Source organism: Lissotriton vulgaris, chromosome 8 (genome assembly GCF_964263255.1).
Source record: "Lissotriton vulgaris chromosome 8, aLisVul1.2, whole genome shotgun sequence".
Lineage (NCBI taxonomy): Eukaryota > Metazoa > Chordata > Amphibia > Caudata > Salamandridae > Lissotriton > Lissotriton vulgaris.
The window spans coordinates 47,857,573-47,873,649 of record NC_141696.1 but is presented as its reverse complement, the minus strand read 5'-3'; the positions used below and the strand labels follow the sequence as shown (position 1 = coordinate 47,873,649).

The following is a 16,077-nucleotide window of genomic DNA, read 5'->3' as shown; positions in this document are numbered from 1 at the left end:
TTTGCTCCAACATATCTCTCTAAGGAAGAGGAGCGTCTCCACAGGCGGGACCCAAATAGAGCGTTGTCGTTCTACCTTGACCATACAAGAGAGTTCCGGGTGAATGACCAACTCTTTGTGGGGTATATGGGAGCAAAGAAGGGAAAGGCAGTGCAGAAAATAACCATCTCTCGCTGGGTTGTTCTCTGTATTAAAATGTGTTATGCCTTGGCGAAGAAGCTGCCCCCTGAGGGATTAAGGGCCCATTCCACCAGGGGAAAGACTGCGACTACAGCCTTGGCACAGGGTGTCCCAGTCCAAGACATCTGTCAGGCAGCGACGTGGGCGTCATTGCACATGTTCGCAAAACATTATTGCCTAGATGGTCAAGTGTACAAGGACGGGCAATTTGCCCGCTCTGTCCAGCAAGACTTTTTAGTCTAGTCCATTAGATCGCAGCCCACTGCCAGGATGGCATGGCTTGGGTATCTGATTCAAAGGTAAGGAATCTGCAGCTAGAAGTCTCTGTCAAATGAACAAGTTACTTACCTTGGGTAACGCATCATCTGGTAGAGACTCTATCTAGCTGCAGATTCCTTACAGTCCCACCCAGGCCTCCCCGCTTTGCAGACTGATGTTGTAGGCCTAGGGTTTCTTCCCTTTCAGGGCCCTAGTTTTGCACACGTTTACGTCAGTCACTTCGTGGCTCTGAGCTTCTGGCGTGGTAAAACAAAAAGTTCTGACGACCTCGTGCCTGGGTGGCGCCTACGTAGGCACAGCAACTTCATAATCGATGCTTCCGACGTCATCAACGACACCCAGAGCCGTATGGAGCTACCCGACGTCGCGCGCAGGGGTTATTGCTCGGCGAAAGTTTCCGGATCCAGCCATATGCCTGGGAAATTCAAAGGTAAGAAATCTGCAACTAGATAGAGTCTCTACTAGATAATGCATTACCGTAAGTAAGTTGTTCTACGCTGAGGATCAGACCATTGACTGCTTCGTCAATGAAAACTCCAACCTGACTTGGACAGGCAATGCTAATCGGAGTAGTTGGAAATTTGTTTATAGGTTCTTATCATGATTTTATCAAGGAGGCTGGTCTCAGGTCCTATCATTATTTCCAATCCATATGCAAGAGTTGTTTACAGTTTGGCCTTTATTACTGCTACCAGAGGCTTCAGGTTATGAGCTCGAATGGATCTTGCCAGTGTTGTGAAAGCATGATTGAGTACCTGCACCTTTCCTTTAATTGCCTCGCTTTGAGGTGCAAATATAGCTCTTGCATTAATTATGACTCCTAGTTACACATAGGCCGGTACTTCCTCAAATGTGTCTCCTCTAAGATGCAATTTTTCACTTATTTAAGATACGGCGATTAAACAAGATTAAACAAGATCACTTTTGAATTTTGTACTATTAACTTCCAGCTCATTGTCTGCTGCATATTAACCAAGGCAGTTTAGTAAACTCTGTAGGCATATTTGGGTGTATACTGTAGGAGGCTGGCTCAGTATATGGTGCACACCTATTGCTGATGCACCCTGCACTGAGTCCAGGCAACCCTTACTGATAGTGTAAGTGGTCCCTGATAACCAAAGCTCTCAAGAGGTAGCTGTGGAGAGCAGCTAAGGCTTATCCAGGAGGGTGCATTTACCACAGGCAGTGATGTTCACAGAGGAAAGAACCCCACAATTGTTGGAAAAATATTCATATTTATTACAACACCAATCACTAAACTAATTTGGTATATCACCTATCAAGAGATATGAAACACATCAAATATACTGGAATAACATTGTCACATTGTCAGGAATTTGTCGCAATCACCTGAAGTGACACCATATTTTCTTGGTTAAGTCTGTATATTTAAACTGTGTGTACATGTTTATATGTTTGCCTAATGGCAACAACAAACACACCTCTAATGGGTTTCCTCAGAAGTTCTATCCCATGCCTGGGTTCTTCGGTTTTTCGCTGTGTTTGATCAGCATGAGATAGCAGATCAGCATGAGATAGCAGATCAGCATGAAGTAGCAGCTTAGCATGAGATAGCAGTTCAGCATGAAGTAGCAGCTTAGCATGAGATGGCAGCTCATCATGAGATAGTGGTTCAACATGAGATGGCGGTTCAGCATGACATAGCGGTTCAGCAGGAGATATCGGTTCACCATGAAATAGCAGTTCAGCATGAGGTAGCTACTCCGCATGAGATAGCAGCTCACCATGAGATAGTGGTTCAGCAGGAGATAGCGGTTCAGCATGAGATAGCGGTTCAGCATGAGATAGCGGTTCAGCATGAGATAGCGGTTCAGCATGAGATAGTGGTTCAACATGAGATGGCAGTTCACCATGAGATAGTATCTTAGCATGAGATAGCAGTTCACCATGAGATAGCAGTTAAGCATGACATAGCAGCTTAGCATGAGATAGCAGCTCACCATGAGATGGTGGTTCAGCATGAGATAGCGGTTCAGCATGAGATAGCGGTTCAGCATGAGATAGCCGTTCAGCATGAGATAGCGGTTCAGCATGAGATAGCAGCTCAGCATGAGATAGCAGTTCAACATGAGATAGTGGTGCAGCATGGAATAGCGGCTGAGCATGAGATAGCGGCTCAGGTTGAAATAGTGGTTCAGCATGAGATAGCGGCTCAGGTTGAAATAGTGGTTCAGCATGAGATAGAGGCTCAGGTTGAAATAGTGGTTCAGCATGAGATAGCGGCTCAGCATGAGATAGCAGCTCAGCATAAGATTGCAGTTCAGCATGACATAGCAGTTCAGCATGAGATAGCAGCTCAGCATGAGCTTGCGGTTCAGCATGAGCTTGCGGTTCAGCATGAGCTTGCGGTTCAGCATGAGCTTACGGTTCAGCATGAGCTTGCGGTTCAGCATGAGCTTGCGGTTCAGCATGAGATTGCGGTTCAGCATGAGATTGCGGTTCAGCATGAGATAGCGGTTCAGCATGAGATAGCAGCTCAGCATGAGATAGCAGCTCAGCATGAGATAGCAGCTCAGCATGAGATAGCAGCTCAGCATGAGATTGCTGGTTCAGCATGAGATAGCAGTTCAGCACAGCAGGAAGCCTCAGCGTTGGTGGTCACTTGCGTTTTCTGGCTGCTGGATATGTATGCATTGGCTTTGGTAGGAATGATGGGATGTGGGTGTTGTAGAAACAGCCCCACATGGTGGGTGGGTCTTCTACCATGCCATACAATACTGCCATCAACGCACGCGTGGTCACAGGTGTCCCTGGAATCCGCCTGTGCCACAATGACCTGCCGCCTTTCACAGATGAAGATTGCACGAGAAATGACATTTACCAGGATCCATTTTTTAACAACTGTTACTTAGTGTTTTTTAAAAGGCATGGTGGCGTATGTCTCTTTTCTTTTACCGGAGGTGCAAACAGCTGACACTTGTGTGTAGTCCAAGAGATGCAGATGTATCTGCACTGTGTGTCAGGGGCGCAGCAACCTTTGGTGCAGCCGGTGCAGTGCACCGGGGCCCAGAGGTGGGCGGGGGTCGAGCGTTCCTTGCACCAGCTGATGTTATTTCAGAGAGTTCCTGTTCTGATTTGTTTTATTTAGGCAGAGTGCATTCCAGGGCTTGGCTTTGTTTACTCTTCTGGGGCGGTGGTACAGAGGGAGTGGCGGAGAAGGGAACAAGAAAGAAAAGACATGAACGAACAGGAGAGGAAGGCAAGGAAAGGTGACAGAATGGAAGAAGGAAATAAGAATGAGTGACACAACGAAAGGAGACAAGGATGAGCGGAGTGGGCAAAGAAAAAGGAGTTGAAAGGAACAATAAATAAGGTGAGAAGGGAGGAAGGAGATGAGGATGAGTGACAGACAAGAGACTAATGAAGGAGACAGAGAGGGGAGCATTACATGGGAGAAGAAAAGGAAAGATTAGTAGAATGGGGAGCTTTGATACCCGTAAACTACATTAGGGTAGCAGGTGCAGTGACACCGGGGTCCTGGGGTGTGATGGGCAAGCTGCACCTCATGCATAACTGTATTTTATTACCGACTAATGGGCGGGTTTCCAGGCTGTGTCACTGAATGTCTTTTATGGGTATCCTTATTTTAGGTGCCCAGACATAGTTCTACTAACACTTAAACACAACAAGGCTTCAGCCGTGGGCATGGTGCTTGTTTGAATTCATATAGCCCGTGACCCATTGCACATTGTCGGCTGGCCGTCCAGGATTCATACTAGTTGCTCATGCACTGCAGGGGAGTTGGAAGAGGGAGCATGTACGTGTGAATCCCCAGTTGTGTGACTCTGGTCATATCAAACTGATGTGTTAGCACACCGAATCGTTGACACATCTATAAATCATGCATGCACGTGCACCTGTGCACACACACATAAACACACACACACACCTAATCCAGAAACATACTACACAGCATGCATTTCCCTACATGGCATGCAGGGGGCAATTGTGTGTCACCAACACGAACACCGGTCTCTGAGTCCATCTAATGGTCCTGATGCTGCTTCCCACCCAGTGAGCCCATCCTAGGGTGCTGTGATCCATGGTCCTTTATAGTATCAGGTACAACGCCAGTCTTGGTTTAACATCCATGTGCTCCTATCACCAGCCCATAACCCCCACAAGCATACAAGAGGGGAGGGCAGTTCGGCTGGGTCAATACCATTAGGCAGTTAATACTAGTAGCATGTGTGCCCCAGACCTCTTTACAATGACACTGACCCTGCTCGTCTCTTTCTGTCTGCAGATGCTACAAAGCCTCGTTTTATGCAGGAAGAGTCATCCTCTCTGTGGACTTCATTGTATTCAGCCTCCGTCTCGTGGACAGTTTTACTCAGAGCAGGGTCCTCGGGCCCAAGATCATCATGGTGCAAAAGATGGTGAGAACCCCTGCCCCTGTACTCAATACCCCAACTCCTCATTATTCCAATTCACAGCGTCATCAAAAGGCTACATTTGTCACTGCATTGCACCAGCACTCGCACAATGAACAGTGTTGCAGATGTAGTTACTTATTTATTTAAGTTTTATGTATATGCATAAAAAGACAAGATACACTTTTAAGTGGCACAGTGGGCAAAGAAATGTTGGGCTTTAATGCCTCCCAAGTGGTTGCCAGTGGCTAGACAAATATTCCTACATCACCTTTTTAGGTCGAGCCTCAGGCATTGCTTCAGCAATGCTTGTCAGGTCGAGCCTCAGGCATTGCTTTAGCAATGCTTGTTGGCGACATATTTAGTAAGGGGCACCGGAAAATTATGCCAAAGACCTTTGGAATGCGGTTTATGGCCAGTGCATGTGAGGCATTTAAGCGCGAAGCTGGCATTCGGACTTGAAAGCAGCAGACTGCTTTCGCCAGCGAGCTCGGCTTCACTTCATGCTCCTCCTCTTACTTTCGTTATCACTCACACCCAATATACTTGTTCCCTCCCACCCTTCCTTTGATGTCCGCTTTTCTTGTTCTTCTACTGACTGCCCTCTCTGCTTGCCGGCGACTCAATGGGCTCATCCCCCATGCACCGTTCCTCCAGCTGCGCTTAGAGCGACCCTCCACCCTTCCAACTGGCAATCTCACAAGGTCCGCTCCTTTTACGTCTCCTTTTAAGAAGCTACCCCCCCCTCCCAGAAGGGCAGCCTGGCCTGCCAGGCAGTAAAATATGGAACCGAGTACACGGGACAACAAGCATTTGCAATGCAATAGGTCTCGCATTAGGAAAGTTTTAGCTATTGGTCTTGTAAATGACAAATCTTTTATTTATGTGTTGGTTTTGAAAGTAATGAAATTAATAGCTTTGTCATTTACAATGCCAATACTTTTAACTTTTGCAAATGTGACACCTATAGCAGTTGTAATGCAACATGTTTTGTATTTACGTGACTTAGAAGTATTAATATTACAAATAATGGCTTTTATTTTTTTAAATAATGAATACTTAAATTAAATTAATTGTAATTTATAATAGCAATAGCTTAAACGTTAGTAAATAACTTTTGTGAAGATTATGTTCAGTGTATTTTGTTGTTGCGAAAATCCAGGAACAGATTCGAAATATTAACATTTTTTTTTACATTTGTAATAAAGCTTGAAACATTGAGAGCACATTGTTGGAGGGGGAAAGGTCTCTGGGGGGACAGGGGTAAGTACTCCTGGCCACCCTGGGACCTCCCTCCTCCTGGAACGTTACCAAGCACTAGAGTCAGGCCTCCGTGAGAGGAGGATTACACATTTATGGTCATGCACACAGCGACACCATCCCACTACAAAGGGACACCACACCAAGGGAGGTATATGTAACAAGTTCTTTATATAAAGTTTTGCATCAGATCAGTAAACTTTTACTTTTACATTGGGGTTAGGTGTTAGCTTTCTGTCTTCGAGGGTTGATGTTCGTGGGTGGGATACGGTTCCCCCTTGAGGTACTTATAGTCTTCTGTGGTCAGTCTTTTTCTCCCGGCTCTCAATCCTCGAGCCACGGGGAAATGATGGCAGATTCACAGGGGTGGGAGATCCCAGGCGTAAGGCTCACAATCCTCGAGCTGTGCGTGCGTGGGTCTCTCCCGGGGGCAACTGTCAAGGTCTCCACTGTTCTCGAACTGAAGGGTGGGTTCCGCTGGTTCAACGCAGGTTTATCACCTGGCAGGCCTCAGTAGTGCGCAGAGCCACGTCTTCCGTCTGGGGGCACTCCTGGTCCTGGGGTGCGAGTCGCCCCGCAGGCTCAAGGTAATCCGCCGAGCTGCAGGACACTCGCCCCCTGTCCTTCCCTTGTACTATGGGGCCGTTCGGTCCGAAGCACACAGTCAGGCTGCGGTGCGTACCCTGGAGCGCGAGATCCCTCAAGCGCTCCCAGGGACGAAGCGAACAACGATGGAATTGGGGCGTTCGGCAGTGAGTACGCTGGGTATCCATGAGCGCGACGTCCCTCAAGCGCTCCCAGGGACGATGCGTACAGCGATGGAAAGGATGCGTCCGGCTGTCAGCACAGTGCGAAGCTCGAGCCGCGACTACGTCTGCAGGGCTCGAGTCGGGGGTGCCAGGGGTTATCCTCACGGGGACAGGGGCATCCAAGAGAGCCGCGACTCAGTCCGCAGGGCTCCTAGGTCTCTTTTTGGTAGGCACAACGTTGTTTTCTCTGATGGCCGTGACCAAGTCAGCAGGGCCTTTCTTCTCGGATTCAACTGCCCTTCCCATGCCTCCGGCCGCAGTTATATCTTCTCTTTTAGTTTCTCTTCTCCAGGTTTCGCCCCGTCCAGATGGCTCCTTGGGGTCCGGGGGTGCTGAGCGGCTCCTCTCCCAATTTGGCAATCCCCCTTTGAAGTCCGGAGGTGGGAGGAGTTCTCTGCAGCCCGGCAAGGATCGTACCGGCCTTGCGGGAGATGTCATCAAAACTCCTCCGCCCCATCCTGCTGGTCAAAGGCTCGCTCCCCACAGCTGTCCAGGGGGTGATGGGGGCTCTGGTTTCACTGTGGTTGGGCTCTGGGGGGCAGGGCGCTGGCTGGCCTACTTCCTATCGGTGGTCCTGGGCCCTAGGCTTTCTGCTCTCGGGGAGAAGGGTGGCGGCTGCGCTGGCTACCACTATTTGGGGACATAGGATAGAGTTACACGGGTGGTGAGCCTCGCTCAGGGGTGCGCAGTGCCACGCTAAGGAGGTCCGGTCTAATACACGTCCCCCCCAGCTGAAAGACAGGGAGAACTACTCATTCCCTTGAGGGTTCTCCTCACTGAGGCGGAAGAACCGGGATAGACCGTCCGCATTGGTGTGGTCCGTGCCTGGGTGGTGTTCCACGGTGAAGTCCATCCCCTCGAGGGAATTGGACCACCGCAACAGCTTGGGATTTTCTCCCCTCATCTGCATGAGCCACCTGAGTGGCCGGTGGTCGGTTTGGACCCGGAAGTGAGTTCCGAACAGGTAGGGCTTCAGTATCTTCAGGGCCCAAACCACTGCAAAGGCCTGCCACTCAATGGTGCTCCATCTTCGCTCTCTGGGTAGTAATTTCCTACTGAGGAAGGCGACAGGTCGGTCTTGGCCCTCCTCATCTAGCTGGGATAGCACAGCCCCTATGCCATGTTCGGAAGCGTCGGTCTGGACGACAAACTCCTGAGAGTAGTCAGGGGCCTGAAGTACTAGGCCGGTGCACACGGCGGTCTTCAAGGTGTCAAACGCCGTCTGACAGGTGGGAGTCCAGTGTACCTTCTTAGGCTGTCTTTTAGAGGTTAATTCAGTTAGGGGTCCCACTATGCTGCCATACCCTTTGATGAATCTCCGGTTGTAGCCGGTGAGGCCGAGAATGGCCCTCACACCGGTTTGGGTTGTTGGGGGTTCCCAAGCCAGGATGGCATAGATTTTGGGTTGGAGGGGCGCCACTTGGCCGCTCCCTACTTGGTGCCCGAGGTAGACCACTGACCCTTGGCCAATCTGGCACTTACTGGCTTTGATGGTGAGGCAGGCCCGGCGGAGGGCCAGCAGCACCTCCCAGCGGTTTCGCAAGTGTTCCCCCCAGTCGGTGCTGAACACAGCAATATCATCCAGGTAGGCGGCAATGAACTCTTCCAGCCCCGCCAGCACCCGGTTGACCAGTCTCTGGAAAGTAGCCGGGGCGATCTTTTTCCCGAAGGGAATCACCCGGAATTGGTAGTGCCCATCGGGAGTGGAGAAGGCGGACCTTTCCTTGGCTCCTTCGGTAAGGGCAATTTGCCAGTACCCCGAGGTCAGGTCGAAAGTACTGAGATAGTGTGCCGCCCCCAGACGTCAATGAGCTCGTCAGCCCGGGGAATGGAGTGAGCATCTGTTCGGGTGACGGCATTGAGTCCGCTGTAGTCCACGCAGAACCTTAGTTCGGGCCTTGCCCCTGGGGTGGCCGCTTTTGGGACCAGTACCACGGGGCTGGCCCACAGACTGTCAGAGGACTCCACTACTCCTAGGCCAGCATCTTGGAGACCTCCTCCTTAATGCAGGCCCGGACTCGGTCGGGGACACAGTAGGACTTGCGCCGCACAGGGGTGCTGTCTCCAGTGTCCACATCGTGGACACACCAATCAGTGATGCTGGGGACCAGGGAGTACAAGTCTGAGAACTGTCCCAACAGCTGGCGACAGTCTTCACGCTGTTCAGTGGTCAGGTGGGGGAGAGATTCACTCCCTCCATGGAGCCATCCTGCTCCATAGCACGCAGGAGGTCGGGCAGGGGTTCGGTCTCTTCCTCCGCTCTGTCATCGGTGGCGAGGAGCATGCTCCCCTCGATCCGCTCAAAGTGGGGTTTGAGGCGGTTCACGTTGAGGACCCTCAAAGGATTCCTTGGGGACTGGACGTCTCCCAGGTAGGTGACCTGGCTCTTGCGCTCTACGACTTTTAAGGGGCCGGTCCATTTGTCCTGCAGAGTGCAGGGCTTCACCAAGGCCATCACCCACACCTGCTGACCATGCTGAAACTCTACCAAAGTAGCGTTCTGGTCATACCAGCGTTTAATTTCTGCCTGGCTAGCCTCGAGGTTGGACTCCGCAAGTTCCCGGAACTTCCGAGCTTGATTCCTCAGGGCCAGGATGTACCGGAATACCTCCTGGAGAGGATTCTGTGGGGCCGTTTCCCAGCCCTCCTTGACTAGACTCAGTGGTCCTCGGACAGGGTTACCATAGAGTAGTTCAAAAGGGCTGAACCCCAGGGACTTCTTTGGGACTTCCCGGTACTCGAACAAGAGGCAGGGCAGGAGGATGTCCCACTTATGTGTCAGGGGCTCTTCCAGCCCCATGATCATTCCTTTGAGGGTCCAGTTGAAGCGTTCAACCAGACCATTGCCTTGGGGGTGGTACTGGGTAGTGAATTTGTACGTCACCCCACACTCCTGCCACAGGGACTTCATATATTTTGAGATGAAGTTTGTCCCCCGGTCGCTCACGACCTCCGGGGGGAACCCTGCCCGAGAGAATATCCCCATCAGGGCCCGCCCCACTACGGGGGCCGTCACGGTTCGGAGGGGGATGGCCTTGGGGTACCTGGTGGCATGGTCCACCAGGACGAGGATGAATCTGTGGCCCAAGGCGGTACGGGGGTCGAGAGGTCCCACAATGTCGATTCCCACTCGCTCAAAGGGGATACTGACCACCGGAAAAGGGTTGGAGCGGTGCCTTGCGCCTTCCCCCGCTCTTCCCACTAGCCTGGCAGGTCTGGCAGGACTGGCAGTGGGTCGCTACATTTTGGCGCATCCTGGGCCAATAAAAATGGGTGACTAGCCGGTGGAAGGTCTTATCCTGTCCCAGGTGTCCGGCTAGAGGTACATCGTGGGCTAGGCCCAGTAGGAAATCCCTGAAGCACAGGGGTACCACCAGTACCCGGGCGGACCCTAGCTCAGCAGTGTGAGAAGGTGGCCTGATATGCAGTGGTCACTATTCTGGTGAACACTATGTATCAGTCCAGCAACCCTTATTGATGATTGGTTGTAAGTCAACCTTATAGACCAGCTATCCTAGTAGCGTGGATACGAGCAGTCTAAGGCTAAAGACTCGAGAGGGCGTGTTAAGCCAGCTGTTATACCACATATACCCCTTGAACACCAAGTGAAAGGACACCACACAAGTGTTATGAAAATAAACAGTTATTTATTAAAGATCACAACAGCCCTGTACTCTTTATGAGGACAGGGTACTAAGCACAAACCAAAACTCTTACGAAAATACTTAAGTTAGCACAGTATATACAAATGCCCGAGGGGCACGGAAAACCATATACTTGAAAAGTGGAATGCGAAATTACTAGCAGGTAAGTACAGTACTAATAGGCTTTGGAATCGCTAGGACTTGACTATAGAATCGTTAGATTACTTCTAGGAGACCCAGGGGACTCGGGTGCAGTGTGTGCACTCTCACGCGAGATGCGGGACAAAGTCTATGGTAGCTAGAAATTGCAAAGTTAGGGTTCTCGGGCGAACCCGACCTGGTAGGGAGAAAAAGAAAGTAGATTCTGACCCTTGGATAGTGAGGCTATGCTGGGGCACCGAAATGCCGAAGTTACCTAGCCCAGGGGCTGCAGCTGCATAGGACTCAAAAGACGTCGGGAATCCTCGTTGACGGACCAGGAGCCTGGAAGAAAGAAGTTGCTGGCAGGCGACCAGTGAAGAAAGTTCGGTGGATCCAAGCCTGGATCGATGGAAGATGACACCTGAAAGCAGAGGGGACCAAGTTCGAGACTACTAGCCAGTAGTCAGTGGGCACCAGGAGGGCACCGGATGGTAGCCACCTCGACAAGGCGTGTGGGTAACGCTGGGCTCGGAGATCTCACAGACCAGGAGGCGTTGTCGGCGACCAGGAAGGAGGATCGAGCTGTCCCACGAAGATAGAAGCTGTCGGCGTCGCTGGACCCAGGATTGGGCAACAAAGCCTTGGCAAATTCAAGCCCACGCGGTGGACCTAAAATGGCGTCTGGAGTGGACCAGGAGGGTCCGGAGTGCCTCTCTTCAAGAAGGAAGCAAGGGCCAGTCTGGAGCAACCAGACCAGCAGCAGTGATGTCGTCGGGCGTCGTTCAGAAGGCCACAAGCCAGCCGGCTAGTAGCCAAACAACGCGGTGCACAGCAAACAGCAGAAGGGCCCCACGCAGATCGTGGAGATGCAGGGAGGCTGACCTTGGGTGCTGGAGCTGCGCAGGGTCGGGGCTTCTTAGGCCCCAAAGCACTCACCCGTGGAGGACACGGTGGGCTTGCAGTAAAGATGTCGTGCAGTCTTGGCGATCGTCAGTCCCTCGAGGTCTCGTCGCACTCACGGTTCTCAGCTTTGCTGTAGAGGTGAGTAGAGGTCAGAGGTGCCAGGGAAGCCGGGTCTCGTCGAGCTGGGTCGTCGGATTCGTGATGAAGGACTTGCAGCAGACCGCAGTGTTCTTTAGGATGGTGCCTGCGGATGCAGGGTGACTACTCCTTAGCCACAAGGGAGAATCTTGATGAAGAAATCTTGAAGTCCTTTCGCAGAAAGTCGTGTCTTGATTCCAAAGATGATCTAATTTTAACAGGGGGCCCGCTCCCATCTTTATACTAAACAAGCATTTACAATGCAATGGTTTCGCCTTTGGAAAAGTTAGAGCTATTGGCATTGTAAATGACAAACTTTGTATTTATGTGTTGGTTTTGCCATTTACATTGCCATTAGCTTGAGCGTGAGTGGAAGAAGCAATGGGGAGAAGCACCAGGGCAAGCAAAACATGGAAGGAGCCGGGAGAAACAAATGTGCGACGTAGCTACTCGGAGTGCGGGGGAGAGAAGTACTCACACGGAGTGCTTAGCATAAAAGAAAAAAGTTATTGAGAAGCAAGCAATGGAAGCTACAAAAGCAACGAATCAAAAGAGATGTAAAGAGACCATGCTTCATGGCAGACGCACATACCAGATTAACAAGCTGGGACATGAATATGAAGCAGGCAAATGAGTGACAAGGAAAGCCAATCAGTGTTGAGCAATGGGTGGGCTCTTAGCCCCTGGTGGTTCGTGGTGAGCCACAATAGGTCTTGCAATAGACTACGTGCGCTGTGGAGTAGGTTTCAATCTAAACAATGTGGCCTATATACTATCCCCCAGATTCATCAAAGTAACGTTTTGCGAGTCCTTATTAGCGAATTTTAAGGATTCGCTATTAAAGACTCGCAAAACGGGATGCATGTAGAAATCGCAATATTTTATGCAATTTCTACTGCTTCCTTATTTGCGATTCGCTAATTGCAAATCGCAAATAAGGAATGGCTTTCCCATTCATTCCTATGGGCCTAAAGGCCCATAGGAATGAATGGGGAGTCATTCCTTATTTGCGATTCGCAATTAGCGAATCGCAAATAAGGTAGCAATTTCAAGGGTGCCAGGGTGTCCAAAGGACACCTTGTAGCACCCCTGAAATGGTAATGTACACTGGTGTTGCGCACACACATGTCCAAAGGACATGTGTGTGTGTAACATACAACTTAGAAAAATGCACTTTAGTGCATTTTTCTAAGTTTTTGCTATTTACCACGTAGTTAGACTTCGTGGTAAATAGTGGCCCCAGATTGCGAATTCGCAATTTTAAAATGGTTCATGAATTGCATTTAAGGAATCTCAAATTGAGATTCCTTAAATGCAATTAATCGCAATTTAGCGATTTCTAGAATTGCGATTTTTGCAATTGGGATGATGAATCCTAAATGCAAAAATAGCGCTCGCAAAGGGCCATATTCTCAGAATCCAGCCCTTTGCGAGCCGATTTCGGCTTGATTAATCTACCTGTTAGCTCTGTAGCACGCACATTAACCCTTTGAGTTATTTTTGTGAGATATAATAGATCTAGATCCAGTGAGATATACCAGTGATGCATGCTCGTGTTTGGGTATCATTAGAGAAAAGGAACAATTTATCCACACATGTATATCTAGTGAGACATACCGGTGGTGCGTGCTTGTGTTTTGGTATCATTAGAGAAAAGAGAAAATCTAAGCACACATCTACAGCTAGTGAGATATACAGCTGGTTCATGCTTGTGTTTGGTGAAAAGGAACAACCTAAACCCACATCTAAGGAGCAGTCTATCCACACATCTATATGTATTGAGATATACAGGTAGTGCCTGCACGCTCTTGGCATTGTGGTAGCACAATGGCTAGTGCGTTCAGGGCAGAGCAGGTAGAAGGCAGGACGGCCGGGAGCTAGAGATGGCACAGAGGCGGCCTGGCTGCGACTATCGTAATGACTAGCTGATTTTATATTTTCAGGTTGTGGTGCATAGGAAAATGGTGCGAGCTACTAGTGCGGGGCTCTGCCATTGACTGCTTTGTAAACCTGCATCGGTAGCTTTTGTATGGCCTCTGGTGTACGATTTAGAAATGGGACCTTGGTCGCACAGAGCATGCTTTATGGTTGCCACTTTAACCCCCCCTTTCATAAATTAGATGGTACGTCCCACCCTGCAGCCATCGCTCTTGCTCCGTTTCAATGGCGAAGGACATGTCTCATCTTAGCCTTTAGTACCCTGTATTGATTTTGTAGTTTCTCAACCCACGGTGAGGCTGATTCTAGACGAGGGCTATGAAAAATAAATGAAATGTATATTTCCTAGGGAGCCAATAACACCGTCCAGGCAGAAGGGTCGTAATAGGAGTCTAACCACTTTGTGTGCTGCATGATTCTTAGTGCTCGCCGTTGACCTCCTACCCTTTCATCCGACTTGAAATGGACACCCTTGATTAATTTGATTAATAATACATGTCTGTTTGTTCTTTATTACCGCATAGTTGTGTATTTTCCGACTTCCAGCGCTCGCCGTGGCGGGAAACACCCTTTACATCGATGTCAATACATCGCGGTGCTATCGCACCGCGACTTTTACATCGCAGGATCGTTGAGATCGCAGGCTTTTACTACGGATGCTACAACGGCGCGATGCCGTTAACATCGCATGAAATTACAACGCATTACAAAGCAGACTGTCACGCATGCGATGTTAAGATGCCCGATGTTAAGATGCTAATCGCATGCTGGCTACACAATTAATATACAATTGACAACGCAATTAATATACAATTGACCGCAATTAATAGAATAGACAATTGATATACAAAGCAAGATGCCCGATGTTAAGATGCTAATCGCATGCTGGCTACAGAAACGGCCTTTTCGTTGCACACTGTCAATTAAGAAACAGGTGCCAGCAATTAAGATACAATTAAAATACAAAGCAGACATATACAAAGCAGACTGTCGCGTACCTTTTCTTTAAACCACATTTAAGAAACAGGTTACATGTTAATATGTTAATATTAAAGAAACATGTTTTTATTATTTTATATATCGTACAATTACCGCATCGATGACTGTGAGAGGATGTGGTCTGACAGATAGCTCTGCCGACTTTGGTGCTATCAACCAGGGTTCGAGAAAGCAGACATATACAAAGCAGACTGTCACGTTCCATTTTCTTCAAACATATCGTGTCAACAACATCAACAAGATGTCGTGTCAACAAGATGTGTTGCAGATGTAAATATTAAACAAACAGTTGCCAACATTTAAGAACCAGAGGGTATGTTTTTATTATTTTGTGGTGAGTGGGTGGATGGATGAATGGAGGGCGGGTGAATGAATGGATGGGTGTCTGGATGGATGCATGGATGGGTGCTGGGTGGGGGGTGGATGTATGGATGGCGGATGGATGGGTGCATGGATGGGTGCATGGATGTGGATGGATGGGTGTCTGAATGGATGCATGGATGGGTGTATGGGTGGATGATGATGTGTGTGTGGTGAGTGGGTGGGTGGATGGATGCATGATGGTTGGGTGCATGGATGGGTGGATGGTGGATGGCTGGCATTAGATTTTCTTTTGTGAACCTAAGTTAATTTTGCTAAGGAATCAATAGGAATCATCAGAGGTCGAAAAGGGAATACCCTTTTGTGAAAAAGCTTGAAAGAGAATGCAACTGGCTCATCAGTCAGGAGCAGACACCATCTTTGGGAGATGTGCCGAGGGTAGTAATGACATCAACAACAGTGCTTTAGCAAAAAAAAAAAACTGCGTGAAATTAATTTTCATGAGGACAGATTTAAAGATATGGTTGAAGAGATATGGAAACCGGCATTCGAGAAGTCACAAAGGATGATGTCAAGCTGATTAAACTATGTGTCAAACATCCGAGTGACACAGAAAGTAACCTCAAATATAATACTAGTCGCTTCATTGGCATTTTGGAACGGAAGGTTTAAAGTTACTTTTCATTGTAAAGTGGATTAAAAACTGCTGGAGTCCGCGGTTTTTCAAGCTTTTTTCACCTGGAGAGCGCACGTGTCTTTCCTGTCTCTGGGTGCCCCTCAAAGAGCTATTACAATGCACCCTCTGAAATACCGTGATTGGGATGCAATTCTCTGGAGGCAAGGAGACGAGGCCTATGATCTCACGGCACTCCCTCGGCGAGGTCGGGTCGGTCTTCCCCGGCTTCGTCACTCCCACGCAGCTTCCTACCAAGCAGGGCGCCGAGGACCAATCCGGTCGCGGCGTTCACGCCAAGCCTCCACACACGCCCGGGAGTCAGCCAATGACAGCGCGGCTCCCGGGACCTGCCCCTGGATGATGCTGAGCCGGCAGCCAATCAGTGCGCGGCCTCG

The 16,077-nt window shown here is 49.5% G+C and overlaps 1 protein-coding gene across 1 annotated transcript in view; it reads left to right on the top strand.

The window, feature by feature from the left end:
* LOC147693352 (transient receptor potential cation channel subfamily M member 2-like) overlaps positions 1 to 16,077 on the top strand; it is a 3,804,886-nt gene that overhangs the window by 1,854,633 nt on the left and 1,934,176 nt on the right. The window contains exon 19 of the mRNA XM_086935946.1: positions 4,727 to 4,859. Within this exon, the coding sequence (XP_086792072.1) occupies positions 4,727 to 4,859 (133 nt within the window). The remainder of the gene's footprint in view (positions 1 to 4,726; positions 4,860 to 16,077) is intronic.